The sequence below is a fragment of the Talpa europaea genome (genome assembly GCF_964194135.1).
Source record: "Talpa europaea genome assembly, chromosome: 3".
Lineage (NCBI taxonomy): Eukaryota > Metazoa > Chordata > Mammalia > Eulipotyphla > Talpidae > Talpa > Talpa europaea.
This window is the reverse complement of record NC_140069.1, coordinates 47,823,149-47,850,757: the sequence shown is the minus strand read 5'-3', so window position 1 is coordinate 47,850,757 and position 27,609 is coordinate 47,823,149. Positions and strand designations below refer to the sequence as shown.

The 27,609-nt window shown below is 36.4% G+C and overlaps 1 protein-coding gene across 1 annotated transcript in view; it reads right to left on the bottom strand.

The window, feature by feature from the left end:
- Positions 1-6,142, bottom strand: part of TRPA1 (transient receptor potential cation channel subfamily A member 1) — a gene marked incomplete at both ends in the record, with an annotated part of 52,048 nt that extends 45,906 nt beyond the window's left edge. The window contains 2 exons of the mRNA XM_084229553.1: positions 2,092-2,251; positions 6,035-6,142. Coding sequence (XP_084085679.1) covers positions 2,092-2,251; positions 6,035-6,142 — 268 coding nt within the window. The remainder of the gene's footprint in view (positions 1-2,091; positions 2,252-6,034) is intronic.
- Between the last annotated feature and the right edge of the window lie 21,467 nt (positions 6,143-27,609).

Sequence of the window (27,609 nt, the reverse complement as noted above, 5' to 3'; positions counted from 1 at the left end):
AACTTTCATACTATAGCATCAGTTCTAAAACAGACATGACTGTTTATTTTATCAACCATTTTAGTTAGAGGCCATATACTTTTATGTCTGAGGAGAGGGAAATGTTCTCACTCATAAATATGATTGGGAATCATTTATAATATCTGCAACCAAGATGCAGCCACATTTCCTATTTCTCTTCTTTAAAAAAATCTCTCTCCAATATATCCTTTCATTCATTCAAGAGCCTCATTTTTAAACATATACACACCTTCCCACACACACTGACACAACCAAGTCATACACACTTACATATGTATCCTTTGGCCATTCTGTGTGATCAAAATAAAGTGTTCCATTCAGTACCAAACTTAAAGAGATACCTTAACTTACAAATTTCTCATTCACTGATTAAAAATCTTGAATTTGGCTTTTATCTCTAGCACTTTTCAAAAATTAGTTTAATAAAGCTTATTCAGATCTAATATAGGAGTTATTGTGACTTTCCTACTTTCTCTCATTGTGGCAATTGACATTTTACTTCATCTTTCCCAAAAACTTCTCTCCTGGCTCTTGTCTCATCAACCCCCTACACAGAAGTCTCTTCTTCAGCCTTTTTACTGCCTTTTCCTCTACCATTTGCCCCTTAGTGTTGGTGAAATACTCCCAACTACCTTTGTTAGAAATTGCATGGTCTCTTAAAAGGTTTTCATGCATTTCCATAGTCTCAGCTACTTCCTTATGCAATAATGGCTCAGTAGGTTGGTGCCTTTCCTTTTTCTATTTCTAGTTGTCTACCAGATATTGTATTTCTAAGTAACTGTCCCTGGAACTTTCCAAACTCAGTATGATCAAAATCAAATTTCTTATGCCTTCACATCTTTAGGCTCACTTTTCTTCTGTTTTCTTATGTACCTCTTTTTCTGGATGTTTATACCATTAGCTTAATCTTTTAATTAGGAATCTCAAAGTCATTTCAACCTCTTTCTACTTACTCTTTGCATCCAAACTTTATAGTTCATTATTTTATTCTTTTAATTGAGATAACATTATGATCCTCCCCATCAGGTATTGCCACTGTAGAGTATCTGCTACAAAATCACCCATAGTACAATGCTATTGTGCTTCCTTCCATCTGTGTTCTTACTCCTACCCAACACCCTTACCCCTCTAGATGCTTCAGTTCTATAGTTAGCTTTCAAGGGTCACACACACAGCACATCTTCTTGATACACACACACACACATATACATACCACATCTTTTTGATCCATTCATATGTTTTGGGGTATGTAGGTTGTTTTCATATCTTGGTTATTATAAAAAATGCTACTGTGAACATAGGGGTGCAGGTTCCTTTAAAATTAGTGTTTTTGTATCTTTGGGGTAGATACACAGGAGTGAAACTGCTGGACTATGTGGAAGATCCATTTTTAGTCTTTTGAGAAACCTCCACACTGCAAGCCTACCAAATCTACAGGCAAACAAGATCCTGAATCTCTCCCTTTTTACTTATTCCAGCCTCAAAACTCTGGTGGACTCATATTCTCTTCAGTACTTAAATAGTTTTTTAACTGGCTTCTACTCCAACCCTTCTTTGACAATAGTGACAGAATCATCTTAAATAACATAGGTTTTATCACACATTCACACTGCTTAAATCTTTATGGCATTCATATTCTTTATTTGACTTTAAATGAATTCTCAAATAAGGTTGGGTGTACAAAGCTGGGGTGAAGAGAGAATGTTATATCTTCTTGGAATGCCATTTTTTTCCCAATGTTAATGAATTTGTAAGTATAGAGTATCCTCAGTAGAAATAGTAGAGAAGATTACATAAGATATTTAGAAATTTTTATTATCTATCATAGAGAATCAAAGAAAATCTGCTCTTGCTGTGGAATGTTCAAGATCTCTGCAATTTCTTGTGTAGTATTTCAATGGAAAGGACTGAACAGCAATGGTCTATATTGAAAACCACATTCCTGAGTGGGATATTCAGGCCCTTTATAATCCAGATATTGCCTACCCTTCAGAGTCACTTCATACCACTCTTCCAATGGATCTAATGGGATGATAGATTTATATAGCTCTCAATGTAACATTTTCTTACCATCACAACAGGAGTCATTGATGATCATCTCTATCAGCTGAATTTGGCCTTCTTCTGCAGCATAATGCAAAGGGGAGGCATTCATATCTTCATATTTTCTACATGGCCTTCTTTTCTTCATAAGTTTTTTCAATCCACATGCACTTCCTTCAAAAACCACCTAGAAACAAAAATTGTCACCACAATAAAACACAGGTAAAACTTCTTACTGTAAGTTAATAGTTAAAAGGTTATTATCTAAAACTCTCAGGCTTACAATGAGGTTAAAAATACTTTTTTAAGTATACAAAGTGCTTATAGACATATGGAAGGTGCAAGTAAATGCCTAAACATTTATGTTAACTGGCAATCTATTGCCCTATTCAACTAAGAATTTTTAATATCTGTTCTATACAGAAAACTAAGAATTTTCAAAGCCATTAATTATAATCATATTTAATTGTACTTTAATTGGATGACAAGGTTTTTATTAAAAGTTGCTTCTAGAATTCCTACCTATATTTGTAAATGAATATTTAGGTGTTGTCAACAAATATGAATGACACACATTATTCCATTGCTAAAATTTTTACACTATTGAGATATGATGGTGTTACTTAATCACACATGAGTTCAGGGATGACAAAATGATACTGAACTAGATATTCTGATATTTGGTTACCAAAGGTAAGGTCATCTGCCCTACAGTACCAGGAAGAGCAACATAAAGGTCTGCTCAAGCTGTGATCTTAACACACACCCAATTTATAAACTCTTAAGAGCAAGCACTAGATTCAGACACTGCTGAATTCATAATGACAAATGACCATCTAGTACTTTATACAAGCTCACCAGATTAATAAATAGTATGTATTCAGTATATGATATAGGTTAACTCAGACTGAAGATTTGTTAAAGCTCTGAAAGCAAGTCAAGGATGCCAAATAGGCAAACTAGTACATGTTCTTTCAAAGTAATTTTTTAATGTCACAGAATGACGGTGATCTAGTCTGCTATGCTCTGTATCTACTCGTATATAGTCCTATATTTCTCTGGGTTCTACACTGCATGAATATAAATGACAAGATATAGAACATAACAGATCGGATCACTTTTAAAGAAGCTGGTTCTAACTCTTTTAAAATGGAGATATCGGTCCTCCCCGGTGGTGCAGCAGTTGAGCGCTGGGTTGCGAAGCTGCCAGAAGCCTCAGCAGCACTAGTTTGATCCCCGGCTGCTCCCCGGCCACTGGAGGAGGGTCCCACATGGCACGCAGACCTCTCCTGCCGCCCGCTGCTCCCCTCAGCATGTACTTTGGTCCTTCTGCCTTCTCTGCTCCCCTGCTCTGGCTCTGATGAATTCTCTCACCCTCCTGCACTTCTGACTGTACCCAGTGCTTGTATAAATAAATAAATAAATCTTAAAAAAAAAAAAAAAAACTTTCTGAAAAAAAAAATAAAATGGAGTTATCAAATATATCTGTTTTAGGGTTGTTATAATGAAATGCATATAAGCCAGAATGGGGCAAAAAAGAAGGGAAACTAAGGTCAGAGATTATAAGAAATGAAAGGTGAAATTCTAAAGAATTAATTCTCTTGAAAGAAAGTTATTGAGGGCCTCCCTGGTGGCACAAGGGGTTAAGCACAGCACTGTGAAGCTATCTGCAGCCAGTTGGATCCCTGGCCAGCCAGGCAGCTAACCAAATGGTGCAGCAGACCTCTCCTGTCTTGCCTGCTACTCCCCTCAGCAGTGTATTTCAGTCAGTCTACCTGTACTGTTCCTCACTTTGTCTCTGGTGAATCCTCTCACCCCCCACACCTCTGGCCTGTACCCCAGTTCTTGTATGCATAAATAAATCTTTTTTTTTTTAAAAGAACATCATTGGTAAGGTTTTAACCATCAGTCCAATGGTTCTTTTTCTATATTTCCCATCTTGTAAGTTCTCTGCCATCTTTTTTATTTTATTAGTATTCCTGAAATAGTCTCTCTCTCTCTCTCTCTCTCTCTCTGTCTGTGTGTACATGTGTGTTTGCAAATGCACGCTGGAGAAAATATTATACAATATATCTTTTTCATCAGAAAATCATTACAATTGCGAACTCTCCTCAGTGTTCTATATATATTGATTGTAAATATTCTCACCACAGAGATTGCTATAGAAATACTCCAGAATTACTGCAGGTAATAATATAAAATACATAAATACATAAATCCCCTCGATCTATAAGACCTATTATAGCCTCTAAAAGTTTTACAAAACATAAATGGATTGACTGGAACATAGGCAATAAAACTAAATAAAGACAATTAAACAAAAACGTTAAAAACTAGGTTTTGTGATACAGAAATCCTTCACCAAATATCTCTAGGAGGTAACCCCTCCCCACCCCCACAAAAAAAGTTAGGGAAGTATTTCCAGTGTGATTTTCAAAATATTTAAATTAATTCCAATCCCATAATATTGATTCCAAAGACATTATCCTAGTGCTTGAAATTCACTCAGGACCTCCATTCTTTGGATTAGACCAAAAGGTGATGGCTACCATGCTAATATTTAGAAGGGTAAAGAGCAGGTATTCAACTTAGATATACAGAAAGACTCACCTTGGGAGATGTGATTTGTTGGTTTAGTTGATTTATTTGAAAAGCCCAGCTCACACACATGATTGACAGCGTCAATTCATGACAACTGTTTCAAGGGCAATTTGGCAATTTCTACCAAATTTACATCTACATGTACCTCTGATCCTGCTAGAATTTTGACATACAGACATACCAACTAGAAGGTAACAAAGAATAGACAGACAAAAAAAAAAACACCCCACAATACACTCACAAAAACACTCAATCACACGTGCAATAGCAAAACAAAAGCAAATATAACCCAGGTGCCCATCAAATACAGAACGGGTTAAATAAAGCATAACATATTTATAGAAGTGATTACTATAAAGCTGCTAAAAAGAGTGAGGCACATCTCCAGGTGCTATTTTGAAAATTATTTTAAAATATATTTTGTGAGTAAACCAAAGAATATATACATAGGTAACTGTTAACATGGATCCACTGTGAAAAGGATTTCTGGTGGGAGTTTGAAAAGACACTTTTAATGATATCTTTACATTTTAAAGGAGACCTCCCACTGCCAACAGTCTGGGAAAAAATAAAACAAAACAAAACAAAAAAAAAACTCCAGGGGCGAGTGTTCTGAGCACCTACCGGGCTCCCCCTCAGACTGCGCCATCATGCGGCGGCGCTAGGCAGTGCTGCCCTTCGGTCTGAAAGTCCCTGGAACTGCTTAAAACACTGATGTCCCCAACACTTCCCTGCCCCTCGACTTTAGGAGTCTCGAGATCAACTACCCATCTTTGTAGGGTCTCCCCTCCACAATTTCTCTCGATGTCCTCAGTCCCAGGAGAAATTGGTCATCCTGCCATTCCCTCTAACACTTCCCTTGCCGTGTGGATTTCTGTTTCACTCCACGAGACAAGAATGCTTCCTAACCCAGCCAGGGTGCCTCTTGAGTAACTAACTACATGTCTACTAGATACAGCCATTTAGCAGCTGGGTTCTAAATAAATTCTGCAAAAAAGGTTAAGTGAATGAGTACATGCCACGAAAGTGTCCTGATTTTAGGTGCTTGCCTAATTCTGCCAAATGTCCCAGGGACTCTTTGGCTCCGTCTCTCCATCACCGGCCGGAACAGGTTGAATAAACAAACAAGCTAACAGAAAGGACCAAGCAGGCAGGACCAAGTGCGGGCGTGTCATTAAACGCCCTTTTCACATTCTGAGGGTTCCTCTGGTACCGCTCTCACAAACCCTCAAGCAAGCAGCCCTTACCTCTCCAGCCATGTCCATCCCAAAGCTGCGAGCAAATAAACTTCGAACCTAGGAAGACAAAATTAAGAACAGACCCCCGCCCAGACTTCGGGGCGGTCCCCACAGCCGATCGCCCAGGGTACCTTTAAGGAGTCCTTTGATTCGTCCATGTCGTCCTCCACACCCTGGTAGACAACGCCCTGAGGCTCCTTCTCCCCAGGGCGCAGCATCTTCCTCACACTGCGCTTCATCGACCCCACCCGTGATGCCACCTGGCGCAGCTGCTGCCCACGTGCGCAGGTACCTGGGAGGAGAAAGCGCGGTGAGCCAGGCTGGGGCGTGGGCGGCTGCGGAGGGGCCGCCCGAGTTCTCAGCCCTGGCTCACCTGGCAATCCCCGGGCTGCTACAAACGCACACTCTGGAAGACCAGAAAAACTTCTGGAAGTCGTCTGGTCTAGGTTACTGGTAGCTCAGGAAGCTGGAGGGGCGCCGGGAGGAGGCAGGGGGCCGAGGCGCCTCCAGTGCGGTGCTCACCGCTTGGGGCTGAGCGCCTAAGTTGCCGGTCCTCTCTGCAGCTCCAGGGGTCTCTCTACGCAGAGGTGTGAGGTCTGAGTGAACTAGCGAATGGGGGAGCTTTTATAATAAAAACCCCAAGAACCCCCCTCCCCTCTCCCCAGGGAGGCCAGGAGGGAGGGAGAGGGTGAAAGAAGATAACTAGATGCATTGGGAAGATTTTTATCTGTTGGGGTATTTTTTTTTCCAGCAAAAAGTCGCTGGCCTGGGCTTCGATCTTGTCCGCTTCTTTTTAGAAGCTTCTTTGTTTTGGTAATTAGGCTATTAGGAAAAACAAAACAAAACAAAACAAAAACGCTTTCCAGAAGAAAAGGGAGGAGATTGGCTAAGGGCATGGATTTGAGCAACTAGATCAAGTCCCTTTGAACTTAGCTCTTATTTACTGCGGGTACAAATAGTAATCGCCTCAGGGTTCTTTTTTAGAATGATTGAAAACCCTTAGTAAGTTAAACACAATGTATTGACCGGTGATTGCTATTTCAAGCTAGCTTTGTTTGGAAGCTTTTATCTGCATGGGCCTATATTGTATTTCTTAATCTACACACAGGTGTAGATTGTGGAGTGGAAGGTGTGTCCCCTGAACTGGAGAGGTTAGTTCTACCTTAAGTACAGGCAATGGAGTCTCTCAAACATTTGCCACAAAGTTAGAAAGCAAAAAGCTTTCTTCCTAAACTGAGAACACTGCACCAGACAGAACTAAGCTTTGACCATCTATCAAAGGTTTGGATAGATGTGCCCCTTTAAACAGGCCCTGATTGTTTATATTCACCTGCTGATCACAGGTACCTCTCCAAGAGCCACATGGATTTAGGACCTGTTATAAAGTGGGCACTAAATAAAGGTTTGTGGACCCAGGGATTACACTGGACCGAACTCAAGAGTAGACAGAGCGGTCATGACGATATTGAAGACTATGGAAATGTCCCCCAAGTCTTCTGATACATATGTCAGTTTGCCATTAATTCCATCCTTGGAATGGAATTCCTTGGAAGGACAAGAGTGCAGTTATCACTAGTCATCAAACCTTGAGTGTGACCAGCTGGAACACTGGTGAAGGATACAGTCTTCATCTGAACCATCTGTGCAGTTTTCCCATCAGAGACTGTTCAGGGAGTACAGAGCAGGGATCAGCTACATAGTTTGCTGTTATTTTTTTAGATAAAGTAGGTAATGTATTTGGAAAAAAATAATGCAAGAATCAGGGGGATGGAGATAAAGAATAACTTTGAGTCACTGCCTACCATTTTATTTGCATTAGGCCCTCCCTTTAAGAAGGCACTCTCTCATAGGAATACTAATACTTTTTATTTATTATTATCATTTACTTTGGTCAATTGTTTTTCTCCTAACACTGAGCTGAAAAGATTCGGTATTACAAAAAGAAAATAAGGAGGAATCTGACAAGTTATTTGGGCAGCTGGTTAGAGGGCATGCCATGGCAGCAAGCATCAGTGGGTTGTGTGTGTTGGCTTTGAGAGACTAATGTGGGGGCCAGGGAATTACATCATGCTGGAAAGAGGGCCAAGGGTGGCCACCATTCCTCCTTTGAAATATTCTTGGTCTTCAACTGCCAGCACAGAATCTTCACAGAATGCCTTCTGTGTTCTTTTTTCTGTACCTCATTGTCAATCCCCAGAACATGTATTCTTTTAAATTTGTTCTTGTCTTAAACTGAAAGATACATGACTGACACTATAGATTTTACAACCCCCACACTCACCTTCTGCTTATGAAAACAAAGACAGAAATATTATGTAATTTTCCTTTTATCTTTTGCTGGAGTTGCCCACTTCAGGCATTTTTCAATCAGCGTCTTCCTAAGACCTCTCAGGAGTTCCCATTAGTGTTTTTTATTAATAGCTAAATTACTTCCTATTGATTAAAAATGTCTTTTTCATAGGCAGAGTTGCTTTTTAAAGTTTCTGCAAATCCTCATTTTTAAAATGCATATTGTAGAAGGGAACAAGGTAGTACCTGACCATTTACAATCAAGATCTTATTCTCTTTTAAGTTTAGTTATTGATATCCGGTAATGCAAATGCAATCTTTTTGTCACTATTTTAATTTCAAAGTAGAAACAATTATTAGAGAAAATAAACTTTTTTTTTGAGAAAATAAACTTTTATTACAAATTTTGACAGGGTAATTTTTATAATTAAATTACTTTTTGATATCTCACAGAACTAAGAAAATGAAAAATAATAATAGATACTTTTATTTAATTGTTTGGGAAAAAAGTTCTATACATATGTCAGTTTAGTGACTTTTTACAAAAAACTTAAATTACCAAAAATTATTTTGCTCCTTACATTAAAAAATTGTTTTTTCCAAATAAATTACAAAGAATTGCTTTTAGAAAAATATGATTAATCCAGATACATTATTAAAAGTACCTTACATTCATTAACTGCTGTAACTCATATATGTATGCATGTATATGTGTGTGTGCATGTGTGTGCGTGTGTGTAAAAAAATGACAAGGGATCCAATAAATAAATTAGGGAACAAAAACATACAATTGATCCATGATAAGAATTGCAGTTTAATGATTTTTTAATACATTTATACAATTTTGCAACAATTAACACAATACAGTTTTAAAATACTTCCATCAATTCAATAAGTTCCCTTGTTCCCAAATATAGTCAATCTCCTCTCCCCTTCCAGCCCCAAACAATTTTTTTTAATTTTTATTTTTTTAAACAATATTTGCTTCCCCCCACCCCCTCAGATTGAGTCCCCATAGAATTTCCTTCCCTAAGGCACCCGTGCACCATCACCACAGTCCCCTGTGCTCCTCCCTCCCTCCCTCTGATCCCTCTGCCTCCTCCTCCCCTGCAGTATGTCTCTGATTTGTAATTGTAATTGTCTGTTTTTACTTTGTTGTGATTTGTACTGTTATTATTTTTTTTTACAATTATGTCTTATTTGGTTCCCAAGCAACTTTCGATCTGCTTGCTATCTGTGTAATTTTGACTTTTCTAGAAATTTCAGATATATCAATTCACGCACTTGGAGTCTTTAGGATCTGGCTTCCTTTTGCTAAGATAATACAATTGAGAATCATCAATACTGTAGTATAGATAGCTTGTTTCTTCCTTCTTATTCTCCAGTTCTATTCTATTGTATGAATAGACCATATTTTCTTTATCCCTTTTCCAGTTGATGGCATTTGGATCATTTTCAATTTTTGTCTATCATAAATAAAACTCCTATGAACTTTTTCATCAAACATTTTTGTAGATTCTTTCACACCTCTTGGTCAAATACCTAGCAGTGAATTGTTAGCTCATTTGATAAGATGTACTTAGCTTTGTCTGAAACTGCTAGTTTTCTAACATGATGATACTATTTTATATGGCCATCAGCACTGTATGAAGACTTCAGTTTCTCCATATTCTTACCAAAATTTAGTATAAACAATTTTTTTTTACTGTGGTCATTTTAGATAGCATATAGTGGCGTCTAATTGTGATATTAATTAGCACTTCTTTAGTGACTAATGATACTGTCCACGTTTTCATTCCTTATTAGCTGTTCATGTATTTTTTTTAATGAAATGCTTATTAAGGTTTTTGACTCTTAAAAGTTTACTAAATTCTTTTGACTCATTGTTGTACATCTTTATACTATTGATATATAAGAGTTCTTTATTCTGTATATAATTGTTTATTAGGCAATAAATTTGCAAATATTTTCTCAGAATCTGTGATTTCTCTTTATTTTCTTAATGGTGTCTTTTGAAAAGCAAACCTTTTTAATTTATTGAAAGTCCAGTTTGTTAGTTTTTTTATGGATTGTGCTTTAGGTATGCCATATATAGAAATTTTTGCATATGCAAGATTAAAAAGATTCTCTTCAATATTTTCTTGGAGACAATTTATAGTTTTAGCTATCACATAGATCCATTTTAAGTTAGTTTTTGTGGATTTTCTTTCTAATTTGGGTTTCATTTTGTCTTCTTTCTCTACTTTCTTGATACATAATCTTAGGTTACTGATTTTAGTTTTTTTCCCCTTCTGAAGTAAGCATTCAAAGATACAAAATACTTCTAAGTATTGAATCAAGTGCATCCCATAAACTTTGACTTGCTGTGTTTTCATTTATGGTTTCTTCGTTTGACTCACAAGATATTTGGGGGGGAAAGTGTTGTTTAATTTCCAATTGTGGGTTTTCCCCAAATTTCTTTCTGTTGTTGATTTTCTATTCAACACAGTTAGTCAAAGAGCATATTTTGTATGATTTCAAATCATGTAAATTTAAATGTGATTTATATTTTTTATGGCTATATATAACTTATCCTGATGTTGGTACATGTACACTTGAACGGCATCTGTGTCCTGCTGTTATTTGATAAAGTTTCTGAATATCTCATTAGGTCCAATTGGTTAATAGTGTTGTTCAGGTCTACATTTTTAGTGATTCTGGTTGATCATCAGTTACTAAGGGAGGAATATATGAATCTCCAATCATAATCATTCATTTGCATCTCTTTTCTCAGTTCTGGTCAGGATTTATTTCATTTTGGGAAGTCTCAGTTCTTAAGTGTGTGCATATTTGTAATTTTTTTTCTGCTTTCTTTCCCACCACTATGAAATTTCTCTATGTTTAGAAATATTTCTTCTTTTAAGAAACCTAACGCAGAGAAAGATAGTTACCATATGGTTTTACTTATTTGTAGAATATGAACGGAAGGAAGGAAGGAAGGAAGGAAGGAAGGAAGGAAGGAAGGAAGGAAGGAAGGAAGGAAGGAAGGAAGGAAGGAAGGAAGGAAGGAAGAAAGGAAGGAAGGAAGGAAGGAAGGAAAACTGGAGAGACTATCAAGAATAATTCTTAGACCCTATGAAAAATGTGGTCCTTACTAGAGGACTTGGGAGGAAGGTGAAGCGAACAGAGGGAGAAGAACATACCAGAGGACTGGGTAGAGGAAAGAGAGGCAGTGGGTGGTTGGGCATTAGCACTGGGACTTCAATGGAGGGTGAGTGGATCACCATGTGAAAATGTGAAGTTATAATTTCAAAAGATTATATACTTATGTAAACAATTAGCAAATCAATTATGAAAACAAAGTTAAAAGGTATAAAAGGGTATACTCCTGAAAAGATAATTTTTAAAATATAATAGTTTTAGAATCCACAACAAATGAGAACTATGACGCCCCTCTCCACAGAAAAATCTATTTTGTCTGAGACAGCTACTCAAATCTCTATATTTGCTATTTACATGGTAGCTTTTTCTCCATACCTTTACTTTTAACCTATTTGTGTCTTTACTTTGAAGTATTTCTTATACATAGTAAATAATTATATTTTGCTCTTGTATACAGCTTGGTAGTTTTTACCTTTAAAGGCACTGTTTAGACATTGACATTTAATATAACCATTGATATAATACTGCCAATTTGATATTTGTTTTCTATGTCTTATGTCTGTTTCTGCCACTCTGTTTCTCCTTTATGACTTATTTTTTGCTCAACAATTTTTTTAGTAAGTCATTTCCATCCATTGGTAGATATTTTAAATGTTATTTTCTTAATCTAGTGGTTACAACATTCATATTTAACATCACAATTTACCTCCTCAGGTTAATGTTTATTTTAATCTAACAAACTATAGCAACTTTGTTACAATGTATCTCCATGTCCTCTCCCTCCTTTTTACTATCCTTATCATATGTAATATATTTATACAAACATGTATAAATATGTTGTATATTACAAAATACAGTGTTATACGCTTACCATATCCACTGCTTTGTATTATTTTTCTGTAAATTTGAATTACTGTTTGGTGCTTATCCTTTCAATCTAAAGGACTATAGATTTTTTTTTTTACAAGGACGTTCTACTTAAAAAATATTAAGTAAAATTTTGTTGCATGTAAAGATTTTATTTGACAGGGTTTTTTTTTTGTTGTTTTTTAACACTTTGAATATTCTTACACTGCTTCTATTGTATCTAATATGAAGTAATTAAAATATATCCTTGCTTTTCTTCACATAAGAGTATCAACTCAAGGGCCTCCTGGCTGGCGCAGCGGTTGAGGGCTGGGTAGCAAAGCTGCCAGCAGTCTCTGGCGATGCTATTCGGATCCCCGGCTGCTCCCCAGCCTAGGGAGGAGGGTCCCGCATGGCGCGCAGACCTTTCAAGCCGCCCGCTGCTCCCTTCAGCAGTGTATTTCGTCAGTCTGCCTGCTATGCTCCCTGCTCTGGCTCTGGTGAATTCTCTCACCCTCCCGCGCTTCTGACTGTACCCAGTGCTTGTATAAATAAATAAAGGAAGGGACAATACCAAACACGTTCTATGAAGCCAATATTACACTAATACCAAAACCGAATAAGGACAACACAAAAAAGGAAAACTACAGGCCAATCTCCCTAATGAACACTGATGCAAAAATCCTCAATAAAATTTTAGCTATCAGAATCCAACAATGTATCCATAAGATAATTCACCACGACCAAGTTGGATTCATTCCAGGGACACAAGGATGGTTTAACATCCGAAAATCAATCAACATTATCCAACACATCAACAAAAAGAAATATAAAAACCATATGATAATATCAATAGATGCTGAGAAAGCTTTCGACAAAGTGCAACACCCATTCATGATAAAAGCCCTTGAAATTCTTGGGATACAAGGAACATACCTCAACATCATAAAGGCCATCTATGACAAGCCAACAGCCACTATCATTCTCAATGGTGAAAAGCTGAAAGCAATTCCATTAAGATCTGGAACTAGACAAGGATGTCCACTCTCACCATTGCTTTTCAAAATAATACTGGAAGTCCTAGCCAGAGCAATAAGACAAGAGAAAGACATCCAAGGAATCCAAATAGGAAAAGAAGAAGTCAAACTATCACTATTTGCAGATGATATGATAATATACATAGAGAACCCCAAAATCTCCACAGAAAAACTAATTCAACTCATCAATCAATTCAGTAAAGTGGCAAGATACAAAATCAACACGCAAAAGTCAGTAGCCTTCCTATACACAAACAACAAATCTGAAGAAGAAGAAATCAAAAAAACCATCCCTTTTATTATCGAAACAAAAAAAATCAAATATTTGGGAATAAATCTAACAAAAGAGGTAAAGGACCTATACAAAGAAAACTATAAAACACTGTTAAAAGAAATAGAAGAAGACACAAAGAAATGGAAAGACATCGCCTGCTCATGGATTGGAAGAATAATCATTATTAAAATGGCCATCCTACCAAAAGCAATATACAGATTCAATGCTATTCCAATAAAAATTTCAATGTCATTCTTCAAAGAAATAGAACAATTATTGATGAAATTCATATGGAATCACCAAAAACCCCGAATAGCCAAAGCTCTACTGAAAAAAAAAAGAAGGAACTGGAGGCATCACACTCCCAGACTTCAAACTATACTACAAAGCCATAATCATCAAAACTGCATGGTATTGGAACAAGAACAGACATACAGACCAATGGAATCGAATAGAAAATCCAGAAATAAACCCACAGATGTATGGTCAACTAATCTTTGACAAAGGAGCAAAGACTATGCATTGGAGCAAAGAAAGTTTGTTCAATAAATGGTGCTGGGAAAACTGGGTCGCTACATGCAAAAGAATGAAGCTTGACCACTACCTCACACCATACACAAAAATCAACACAAAATGGATTAAAGAACTAGACATAAGACCTGAAACCATAAAATACATAGAAGGAAATATAGGCGAAACACTACGGGATTTGCAGATCAAAGACATCTTTACAGACACATCACCCAAAGCAGTGATAGTGAAGGCAAAGATAAACAGCTGGGACTACATCAAATTAAAGAGCTTCTGCACAGCAAAAGAGACAATAACAAAAACAAAGAGAAACCCCACCAACTGGGAGAACATTTTTGCACCCAACACTAATGATAAAGGACTGATCACAAAAATCTGCAAAGAGCTGATGAGACTCAACAACAACAAAGAAAATAATCCAGTCAAAAAATGGGCAGAAGAGCTAAAAAGAAACTTCTCTGAAGAGGAAATGCAAATGGCCAACAGACATATGAAAAAAATGTTCAACATCACTTGTAATCAGGAAAATGCAAATCAAAACTACCATGAGATACCATCTCACACCAGTGAGAATGGCACATATTAAAAAAACTAGCAACAACAAATGTTGGCGAGGGTGTGGAGAAAAAGGAACTCTTCTGCACTGTTGGTGGGAGTGCAAACTGGTCCAACCACTATGGAGAGCTGTGTGGAGATTTCTGGACCTACTAAACATAGAGCTTCCATATGATCCAGCAATTCCACTCCTAGGTATTTACCTAAAGGACACAGAAACATCAATTCCAAAGAACACCTGCACCCCTATGTTTATAGCAGCACTGTTTACAATAGCTAAGCTTTGGAAACAACCCAAAAGCCCAAAAATAGATGACTGGATCAAGAAGATGTGGTACATATATACCATGGAATATTACTCAGCATTCAAAAAAGATAAACACATGCAATTTGCAGCAACATGGATGGCGCTGGAAGGGATCATGCTCAGCGAAATAAGCCAAAAAGAAAAAGAAAAAAACCGGATGGTCTCACTCATAGCAGGAATCTAGAAAACTTAAATAAGGGACCAGGAAAATGAATAACTATAAGAAAGTGAAAATCAAAATCAACAAAAAACTATGAACCAGAGACACTTTTTGGGGGGTGGGGGGCGGGAGGGGAAGGATTGGGGTCAGAATGGGGCGTTTGCAATTGTATGGGGGAATATAAAAATAAAATTTATTATTTAAAAATAAATAAATAAATAAATAAATAAATCTTAAAAAAAAAGAGTATCAACTCAAGAGCCAATTTTGACAATCTCTATTTTTTTTAGATTAATGGATTTTTTAATATTTTTTTACTCATTTTTCATTTTTGTACAACGTATGCATTTTCATCTTGGGTATAGTCCCCATAAAATTCCTACCACCCTTGTTTTGAGCCTATTCCCTTCTGCACCCCCGTCTCTGGTTTATAGTTGCCTGTTGGACAATCTCTATTTTTAAAATTTGTCTTTATCAGATATTTATGAAGTCAGAGTCCTAGCAAACTTTGCCCACATTGCATAGATTGAGAATGGGGGAAGGGTGGTTGCCATCCTGAGAGTAAGTGGAGGAATTGATATTGAGTATCTTTGTCTAGCTGGATATGTAGGTATGTATCTACCTGCTTTCTGTTTGATTTTGCTAGGTACATATTAAAATTTCTTAATCTACTTTTCTTGCAGCTTAAGCTTCTTATCACTCTTTTTTTTACTTTCATACTTTTATACTGTTTTATGGGAAAATCCTTTACTTTGGTCTTGTAGTTTACAGTTTTTCAATAATGTCCATTTATCAATTGTTTTCAATCTCATGAAGAAATTTTTTTATTTCAAAATCTCTGATTGGGTCTCTGTAATTAATATACACCTACACTTTTATGCTAAAGTACTAATAGACTAGTCCTGTTAACCTCATTTTCCATTTATAATAGTGTTGTTTCCTTTAAATGTTGAATAATCCCTGTCTTATTATTTTTGTGTTTGATATCACTTTTCACTTGTCTCTTCTGTACTCCAGATCAGTCACTGGGGATGGTGTGGGAGAAGTCAATGTGCCACTGGCAATGTCCTCCCTGGTGCAATACTTTGTTTCAAGCATTCCACTGCCCACATTACGCTCTAACTAGTGCTGTTTGCTGTTCAGAATAAATCAGAAAGGGGAGAGATGCTGACCAGTCTCCCCAGTCAACCACTGTGATGAGTGCATGGAAAACACCTGTATATTATTCCTGTGGTCACTGGATCCTTTGTCACTGTTCCTGTCACAGTATTTTGCATGTTTAACTTTGATTTCCTTTATTTATATTGCTGCAGATTTAGTACTATCTGCTTTCCGTCTTTTCAGGATTCTTTGATATTTCTAGGCTTTGGTGTCACTTTTTTTTTAATCTTCTTGGCTTGGATTTACTCTTTATTTTAAAAACTATTCTTTGCTGTTACATAAGTTTCAGATGGGAAGGAGTTTAGATCTGTGTGCTCAGATAACTTTACTATTCTGGTTGCTTTCTTTTACTTTCCATGTGATTAAAATTTGCCAATTCATATAAGAGGGAGAACTTTTCTATATAGCATGTCTTCCAAAATTTAAGTTAAATCGAAAAGGAGTGGTTCTGGAGGGAAGTGATGAAAATAATGTTTGTGAGATTTTATTACTCACAGGTCATATCATTAGTGTAATGACAGCTAGGTTCCAGATATAAAATACTCTTTCACGTGGATAAACAGGTAAACTATACACATACACAGATGTTATGAACACCTACGAAATGCTCTTTTTTTAAAGGAGAATCAGAGAAATTCAGTGTATTGCTACGGAGAAATCTGAAGCAGATTCTGCCTCATTTACTTCCTGGAATACCAGCTGATATATATAGATTGTAAAAAAACAGAACCATTCACAGAGCCCTTGGCAACCATGCTTGAGAGAGATTGCTGGAAAATTAATAAAAATGCAAATATGATAAGATTATTTAAAATGTGAGATATAAAAAAAACTAATTAATTTGGCCTCCTAGATAAGGAAAACTTTGCTCAGAGTCAATTGTGATATTAGCAAATTGTATTTCAAATTTTAGAATAAAGTATATGTTTATTTTATTCATATTAAATTCTATCAACTGTTGCATATTTTATTCCTTAAATTGTTCAAATGATTTTTATTTCTGTATATTTTTATTTGTAGGTATTTAACCTGAAGCAATAGCCAAATTTTAAAATTTGTTTTTATGTTATCTGTCAATGAATGAGAGGAGAATACAGATTTCTCATAATTAGCAGTATTACTTTACAGGATTTGAAAGTACAGTCGAAACTTTCAGCTGATAATAAAATGTCTGTATGGTACAACTTTACCTGTTATGCACTTACTTAATTTATATGAATAATTCAGACTGAGACAGTAGGAGTATAAAAGAGAGTTCTTTTCTCTTTAAATCCTTTTGCTATTTACCTTAATGACTATTATGAATGGAACTTGTGAGCACAGGATGTTTTAAATGATTATTTAAAACTTTTTTTATTGTGTTTATCTTAAGCAATGGAACACAAATAATACTTTGTAGTTTACAGCACATCTTTAAGAGAAGGGTGGGGGAAGGGTAGGATCAAAGAGGAAGTGTGCATTGACTTTGGTGGCAGACTCTGGGTGATTTGGTGGTGAGTATCCTATGGTGGCCATACCTGAGAGGGAGATTCTTAATGTCACAATTAAAATAATAAATTCTTTAAAAATAGGAGTGGATGGATTAAAAAATTACTTGAAGTAAAAGAACTGCAGCACATGAAAAGGGGATAGAGTGAAGATGATCATTTTCGGGGAAAAGAATAATACTTACAATTACCTTTGGATTAATAAATGCTAATGATATCAAAATTTTGAAAACAAAAAATTCCTTGTTTATTATAAAAATTAATTAATTTAAAAGTAAAGACCAATGTTAGTATATAGAAGTATTCTTATTTTACTGCTTCAAGAATATATTCATTTATCCCCATCTGTGAAGAGAACTTTTAGGTTCTTCTTTATACTCTGAAGTCTAAAGCCTCCTTGTAAATTTTATACAATCAGAGTTCAAACATTAAAGTAAAATTAGATGCAAAATAAAATTTTACACAATGGGAACTAGGTCAGATTGAAATCAGATAACATCAAAAATTAAATGAGATTTTACATTCCTTACAGTTGAAAGCCAAACCCAAACCCAAACTATTTCAGGCTGGAAAATATTACAATTATAATAATTTATGTTAGAAACCTTAACTCCTCTAACATCTGAACAATATAGTTATCCTTTGAAAATTGAAAGTGACCAGATATTGAATAAAAATTATGCTTACCTATATTCATGGAAATTGACATCCTGTTTTTGATGTTAAGCAGGTATACATATCCAAGTAGTAACTGTTCCTTGTCATACATAGTCAATAGGTGGCACCCACTTTTATAGTCCTATGTATTTATACAAGGGGTTGTTCACTCTAAGAGTCAATATTATGCCTTTTTATTAGACTGTCTTATATAAGTGATGGGTGAACCCTAAGTTTTCATAATTAGAACTTTGAAATATGATTACTGGCCACTCAAAAGGAATCACCCATTTAATTATTTCTTACAAGTTTATCTTATTAACTGTGGCCTCTTAATAATGCAATATCACAAATCAAAATAATTAATGGTGGTAGCCTTAGGTGTATTATTTAGCTTCTGTGGATATGTATACCATCATCACTACCACTCAGCTTTCTAGTGTGCTTGCTGTTCTGATTCTGGTAAGTGAAAATGTACTGTACACACATTATTTCTAATTTATCATGCCATTGTTGCTATATGTTAGTGTTATGTTAGGTTTTATGTGTTATTTGGCATGATTTGGTAGGTGATATTTTTGGCTCTTGGAATGCTCAAATAATATTCCATATATATTAATGGTGATTGCTTCTTTCCACTATTTTAGTTTATGAAAGGTTTCATAGGAACACTCTATTTTTGAACACCAGAGGAAACCTGTATCTGTCTACAACACCTATGATTTCCTAATGAAGAAAATTAAATCTCAAAAGAGAGTAATTAACAAATTACTTTGTGAAATCTCTAATGAGTTTTAAATTAAGTTAAATTTCGGTAGCAAATATGACAAGTTGATTGAAAATGCTCATCTGATGCTTCCTGTTTTCTGTTCCTAAAGCATTTTACTCACTCATTCAGTTAGTAATTCAGAGCCATTTACTAAGCAGTAGGTATGTTCTAGATAGTATATTAGACCTTCCAAGGAGCTAGCAGCTTTTTGAGAAAAAGAAGACATCTGCAACAGATTATAGAGTTTATTAGCATAGGTTAACTGCAGTAATTGGTATTTCATGCAAAGTCCAGAATAAGTATTTTCAATCAGCCAAAACCTTTCCTGAATGGTTTTTCAGCGGGCAGGGAACTTCCCATACAGTGAATGTGCTATTTTCCTGTCATGGCTTCCTATGTTGCCATTATTATTTGTGTTGCGCCACATAAGAGGTAAAACACATGCAGCTACTCTTTGAAGCATTGCTTTGGACAGGTCTATTGTGGCCACATGGCCCTAACAACCTCAAGGAAATGGGTTAGGAAATGGGTTGCTTAAGCAGAAGAGGAAATGTGTTTGTTGATAGGTCCTTCCACAGGTGTTCTGGCACCATGGGTCAATTAAGGAGGGCTCTCTGAAGGAAGCAAAGACATTCTCATTTGGTGAGTAGCAGCAGCCAGGAGAAGATCAGGTGGTGAAGGAAGATGCAAGCTAACAAGATCACTGTAGACAGAGGAAGCACATGTCTAAATCATGGAAACATTAACTTAAGCAAGAACATAAGTTCTTCTGTGGGCGAAGAAGGAAAGGAGAGTAATGTGGTTGCTTTTATAATGGGTTGGTTCTTATTGTGGGTTCAAAATGCCATGTTTTGAGGTTATCTAACTATGATAGGGACTGAAAGAAGCTGATCATGAGTGGGGTCAGTAAAACCAATAAGCATGGCAAAGTGATCATAAAATCAGAAAGGGTGAACAGCGGCAGTGGCAATGAAGAAGGTGAAGTATGTATTAGACATCTGTGCATACTCTCTGTAGAAGTTGGAGGACAATTTGAGGGCAAGAGGGAAGGTAGAGTCTAGAGTGACTTCAAGGTTTAGGTTTCTGATTTCCTGGGATGGAGAGCAAGGAAAGGAAAAAGTGGGTATGTTCAGAGAGAAGGGAGGACAAAAAGGTTCTGTCATGAATTGAGAGAATTTCAAAACAGAAAAACTTAATTTTGCAAAATCTACTAAAGAAAATGAGTCCCTAAAATTATTCTTTCAGGATAGAAACTAGAATCTCACTGATGACCTTCCTAAGAGCAGTATGAGAATTTAAATGTACTATTGATTAATAATAACCATTGTAATAACATTGGAAATAAAATATCATGTTGTTGTAATAAATAATAGTACAGCTTACTTGAATGTTTAAGTGATTAAGTAATAGGTAAGAAAGGGCTTTCATGTTCATACGATCATATTTGGCAAATTATCCCAGAATTTCTGATTATGTTCTAAACATAAAAATAAAATATCTGTAGTACAGAACTACTGGAGCTTCAATTCTGATTTGCCTCCATAAGGAAGATTTTCATGTCTGCAGACATTTATTGATAAACTTGATGATGATAGTTATACATATCACTATTAATAATAAAATATTGTGCTAAACATTACAGTTTGTGATAATGATTTAAAAAATTCAGTATCAAAATAAAGACAATTATGCTATAAGCAAGAATGATGACATGAAATTGAGGGCAAAAATTCAAGATAGGCAGAATCAATAAGGATTTTTTCAAACCCTCATACTGAACAGTAATATGTATTGGTTATTATTTTAGTTGTCCATGGCTAACATGTTAATAGCAAATATTTCATATTTGATAAAAAAAACTGAAGAAGATTAAGGAAGAGCTCATGATAAGTTCGCAGAACTGGAATTGGCAAAACAGAAAAATTGTGGTTTTACTAAGAAAATAACCTCAAAAAATTAAAATGCCATTCTCCCCGATCTGGAATAACAAAATCTCAAAGAACTAAGAATGACGCAGACATTCACTTACAATCATTTATACACTTAAAAACTGAAATGCTGCACCTTTTTCACTATATGTTCTATGAGAAGTTTAAAAGTTTAAGTGCAGAGAATTCATTTATTTTAAACTTATGATGGGTTATTGCAAAAGAAAAGTGACCTGTCTTATATGTTTTATTGTTTTTGGCTTTATCTATGGACTCACTAGCGATGAAGAAAATGCAATAATTACACATTAGAGAGTAAAACACCCATAGACCAGCATGCAGAACATTATAAAAGTTGATCTATCACCCTATTAGGATATTAGCAAACCCATGCCCTAAGTATCATTATCCACACAACACTCCACTGCCAAATTCTCTGCCAAGGTCAGTAATTCCAAAGGTCTTGCAGTGACATGGAATTTGAAGTAAGAAGACTTGGGTTTGAGTCCCGACCTGCCACCTGGCATTTTGTAAACTTTGGTTACAAAATTTAATTTCTCTGAATTTAATTTCTCTGAATTTCTGATCTGTTAGGCACAAAAATGGAGTATTAAAATCATCTTCAATAGGGTTATGTTAGAGACAGAATAGGCAATGTGTGATAAAATGCTTATTAAACTATAAAGTGTTGTATAGCACAGTCATCTGGGTTGTACAACCAGCATTACAAAATACTTATTTACTGAAATAAATAAATGATGATTTCAGTTAATAAAAGAAAGCATTAGTAGCACTGTACAAGACAGAACATTTATGAACATTTCAGGTACAGAAACATTAAATTCTGGACTCTCCTAAAGTCAAAGGTGCCTCATTGTGGTTGTTGGGAATAAGATAAATCTTTGGGGAAATGAACACAGAGTACTTCGTAATAGAGTTGCTGTAATAAAAGAGACGTAATGCTTTATACTTTCTCTTTATTCCAGAGTCATCAAGTTACTTACAGTAATTATTGGATACTGCTTACTATATTGATGACTAGCTTTTTTTTTTTAACTTTATTTTATTTATACAAGAACTGGGGTTCAGGCCAGATGCGCGGGAGGGTGAGAGGATTCACCAGAGACAGAGTGGGGAACAGAACAGGCAGACTGACGAAATACACTGCTGAGGGGAACAGTGGGCGAGACAGGAGAGGTCTGCTGCACCATGTGGTACCCTTGCCGGCTGGCCAGGATCGAACCGGTGCTGCAGAGACTGTGGACAGCTTCACAGCACTGCGCTCAATTGCTTGTGCCACCAGGGAGGCCCTGATGACTAACATTTATTAATGATCACAGTGAGCCAGGTTTCATACTTGTTATCTTATCTAAATGTTTTACATTTATTCATTGAATTCTCACAACAACTTATGAAGAAACTTCTCTGTTTCCCCCATTTTAAAAAAGAGGAAATTAAGGCATAGAGTGGTGGAATGTGACATTTAAGGCTGTTAGGGACAAAGATTCCATAACATCTTTGTTTGCCAGTTCTAACATTTAATAATCAACATGATTCAACAAGTTGCCTCACATACACCCTCTATTACTGTCCTTTTGTAACTATTATTTTCATCTGTAAATATTGAGACTTGGTTGGCTGATTCACTCTGACTATGCTCAATAAATACTCCCAAACAAATTGCCTGCCCAAAAGGAAATTCTTCCAGATATAAATTTCCTGTGTTGTGGTTAAAGAAAATGAAATAAATTACAGTTACACATTTGTTCATGGAAGTACAAAATTAATCCAAATTAGAGTTAATATTGGACAAATTATTTATCACCCTCACTGGGAGATTCCAAGCACAAATCCATGAGGAAACATAGTTAATCTCTAGTAAAAGGGATGGTGAACATTATAACCCTCTTTCCTTCAAAATCACTTCACTGCTATTGAAAACCTCAAGGAGAATATCACACTTTACTTTTGTACCCATCAATATTTAAAATAATTTTCAATGTACAAATTGAACTGAAATATTAGAATGAATAATTGGCCAGGCATTAGCCTTCTTCTTTAAATGATACATTTATTCACTTAATGTTTGCTGAACACTTTCTGAGCCAGACGCTAGAGGTAAAAGAAAGAAAGAAAAAAAGAAAGGTATGATTTTTGGCCTGAAGACCTTTTCCTAAAGGGAAAAGCACCAAGTGTTTACAGGAGTCAAGAGATGGTAAACACATTTCATTCACAGATGTGACCTGTACAAAACTGAGGGCCTGAAAATCTTCAGTGTTCTTGGATTATTAAATGGACAGGTGAGGTGACTCCACAGGAAGGCTGAAGTGAGATTATGTGAGAAACCAAAAAGTAGAACAATATTCAATCTGTGTCTTGGAATAATGAGTTTATGCTGGTAAGAGGAATATACTGGAATGGGTTGTAAAGAGGGGACAAAATAAAGAGGGGACCAGTTAGGAGATTCTTTTATATATATATATTAATATTTTATTTTATATAATTCTTACATCATTTTTCATTTTTGCACAATGTATGCATTATCATTTTGGTTATATTCCCCATACAGTTAGGAGATTCTAATAGTCAGGAGGTGATGAGGGTCTTATTGGAGACAGTAGAAAGGTAAATGGCAAGGCCCAGTGAATGAAAAATGTTTTAAAGAGGAAGAAGCATCAGGGATTGTAAGCAAAATAAAGTGGGTATATGAAAGGGGACATCTGAGATTATTCTGTTTCTGGGTGGTGGGTGTGTTATAGAGCAGGCCCGATATTAAACAGGTTCCTGGCTGCGGGTCCTCACCCGCGCGCTTAAAAGGGACTTATGAATACTCCACTACAGACACACACAAAAGGTTAATAAAAGGTTTATTTACAAGGGAAAAGGAAATAAGGAAAATGTACAACTCAGGGAGAAAATAGGGAAATAAAGTCTTTAATGCGTCCTACCCGATCTGACGACCTGGAAACCCAAAGTCACTCTTAGAGCTGGCCGGATGCTGCGAGCTGGCGGAGAGCCAAAATGGGGATCCCCCAAAGCCCACGTGTCTGCCTTTTATATCCACCTGGCTGCTTAACCCCACCCTCTGGTCCCAGCTACCTTCCCTTTGGTGGTGATGGGATTTGGAGTTTCCAGTGTCTTTGGCTTTGGCCTGGGGTGGGGGTGGAATCCACAAAACCTGTATGGAATTAGCTTTAGGACATCCTGTTCCCCCTAACAGGTGGTATTATAGATCTGAGGATCAAAAGGTCTGAACTAGAGGCTGAAGAGTTGAGACCATCAGAGTAATTGAAATCAACCAAACTGAATAAATAGAGCAAAGAGTAGAAGTCAGATTTGTATCACAAATAACTAGGCACTGATGAAAAATGAGAAAAAAAATACTGTGCAAGCAAGCAACATACATGAGAGTGGCAAAATGTTGAGCCTATGTCCTGTTTAAAGCCCTCCTACTCAAAGTGTGGTTCCTGGACTTTGAACATGGACATTTCCTGAAATGAAATGTTAGAAATGAAGAATCTCAGGCCCAGCCCCAGAACTACTATATCCAAATATTTTTTCTAACAAGATACCCCATTGATACACAGGCCCATTAAAGTTTGGGAAGCACTGGTTTAAAGATATAGTTGTTTTTCAGCTCTAGGTAATTGTTCTCATGTTTGGAACATCAGTCTGATATTATCAAGTCTTCATTTTTTTTCAAGAGGCAATTTCCAAATTTAGAAGACAGTAGTGTTGTCAGAGTCACAGAAGGAAGTAGAAATATCTTAGGTGATTCAAATACAGAGACTTAAATAAACAAACTTCTTATGGAGACTGGTTAGGATCAAGAGGATGAACAAGGAAAGGTGAGGTTCCAGCGATCAGCAGCAAAGCAGTGGGAAGAATGATAGCCTATGGGGTTGAAGGGAAAGAGTGGAGTCACCACAGGCCATGCAGAGCCAGAGCACTGGGGGGCGGGGGTGGGGGGGTCGGGAAGTGCTGCCAAAAGGAATGAGGCTGTTGCCAGTGATTTAGCACTGAAGGAGGGAGGAAGCAAGATGGAACCACCTTAACCTCTCCCCTTCATCCTTCAGTGCAAGTGTATCTTCTGTTGACTATTTCATCTGTTAGCAAGCTCTAAGGAAGCCCACAAAGATCAACTACCAGGGCAACACAGGTGGGGAAAGAAGAAAGACCATGAAAATCCAACCAAAGGCTCTTTGGGTTGTATCCTGAATAAAGAGAAAGGAGAACCAAGCCTGATGGCCAGGGAGTTCCACCTGGACCACACCCTGTCAATGTGATGCTATTTTGAGTTTGGAAAAAGAATGTGTTATAGAGGAGTGGCTTGTACTGAGAGGGAGCCCCAGAAGCTATTCAAGAATCTCCACAAGTAGGAGTTGCCACTTTTTTTTTTTTTAAAGATTTATTTATTTATTTATACAAGCACTGGGTACAGTCAGAAATGCAGGAGGGTGAGAGGATTTGCCAGAGCCAGTATGGGGAACAGAACAGGCAGATCGATGAAATACACTGCTGAGGGGAGCAGCGGGTGGCAGAAGAGGTCTGTGTGCCATGTGGGACACTCGCCCGGCGGCCAGGGATTGAATTGGCACTGTAGAGGCTGCGGGCAGCTTTGCAAACCAGAGCTCAACCGCTGTGCCACCAGGGAGGTCCAGGAGTTACCACTTTTAAATATTTATTCTTATCATTTTTTTGTTGCTTTCAAGAGCTGTCTTCCCTCCGCTTTGTCTCCTGTACTCTGCATGTTCAGGTATTTATCTTTTCTCTTGGGTGAGCTTCATTTAATAAGGACTTCAGTGCCATTCAGTGAGAATAATCTGATCCAATTCCTTCATGTGTTCAAGAAGTAAAACTCTACGCTTATAGACCATGCTTCCACAAGATGTTGGTTGCCGTGGTAAGTCACAGGTTCAAATGCACAAATAGGCACCAGACTCTAATGCATACTAAACAGATAACTCTTTTTTATTCTTGTTGTTCCTGTATGGATGTTACTCTTCCATTATAATCAAGAGATATGTATTTATATGGCCAAATGTTGTTTGATTTTCTGTAAAGTTGTCTCATCTCTACTTTAGTGTTATTGCCTAGTCACAAATGTGTCTAATCACATGAAAATTTAAAACATCAGGCAATCTATCCTAGAAGTGAAGTAAATATTTGGAGAGAACATAAACTCATATGTGTTTGTTCTGGAATAGTAAGCACTACATAAGTTCCATCTTCATTTGTTGTTTTTTCCTTCTGTTGGGGTGAACTTTCGTGCTATATTATTTTGATTTCACAGAATAACTTGATGATCTGGTATATAAAAATGAAATCTCATCAGAGGTACATATGCTTATAATTATTTTTGCTTGGTGGCGATGAACTTCTATTCATATATTAACACTTCTTTATACTGAATCATTATAGTATTACTGTAGGATTGAAATATTTCCTCAAATATTATAATCCTCTCACCTCACTCATTTAGCCAGAGCAAGTTTACATTTCAATATGTGACCTGACTTATCAGCTTTCATATATATATGAAATATATATATATAATTATACCTTTATATATAGTGTGCTGCTATGTTTGTGCACAAAATGTATTGAGAAATAAATCATATTTGATTTATTTTTCTTGCTTTCATATTAATTTCTGTTGACCACCTACATCTGGCATGTAGCACATGCTAGAATTCAATGTGGGAAAACTCACATGGGGACTTTGGTTTCAAACAGTGCTGGCGGACAGCCACAATGCCATGCAGGACAAATGTTGTTCCTTGCCTACAGACATTGTTCCATTTTTTTTTCTTTGAAAATACCCCAATTTAATTCACCAGTGATTGGTCTGGATATGAATACCTAGAATTTGAGACCTGAGAAAGTTTGCTGAGGGTAGAAGGACTTCCAGAACAATTTTTCTCCTTTGTTAACTGAGCAAATCTATGATGAACGACCGTTTTCTTTTTGCCTACCTTCTTTCTTAAGCTTTGGGCATAATGAGGATATATTTTATGTCTGATGTTGGGCAAATATTTTGTGACATGAAGCAAACAATTTGAGAATGGACAATGACGTGGTTAAGATTGTTACAAGAAGATGAACAGATTCTGTGTCTGCAACACTCTCACAGAGCTATTGAATCTATCCTAGAACTACATGTGCCTGTGCTTTTAATAAAATGGTAAAGACTTTCTTTTCCTTCCAGTTAAAAAATCCCTGCTAATATAGACTCTCCCAATTTCTCTTAAAACGCCAATGATAATACAGAAAATGCACTAATAACTGATTCAAAAAAAAAAAGAAACAACAAAAGTCCTTTTCATTATCTTTCCTGTTTACTAAAAATGGTCCAAATTTGGAAGAAGTCTCCTGTGTGCTGGAGGAAGAAGAAACCAACACAAATCAAGCAGAGATGCTGACTTTATTTTTATTGGGGACAAAAGGACTCATTACCCATAACTTCAAGAATAAAATTAACTAGCAGGAGTTTCTTCCATGTCTTTCTTTTCTGTTGCTGAGGCCAATTATAATGAAGGAAGAATCAGTCTTGACAGGTTTGCC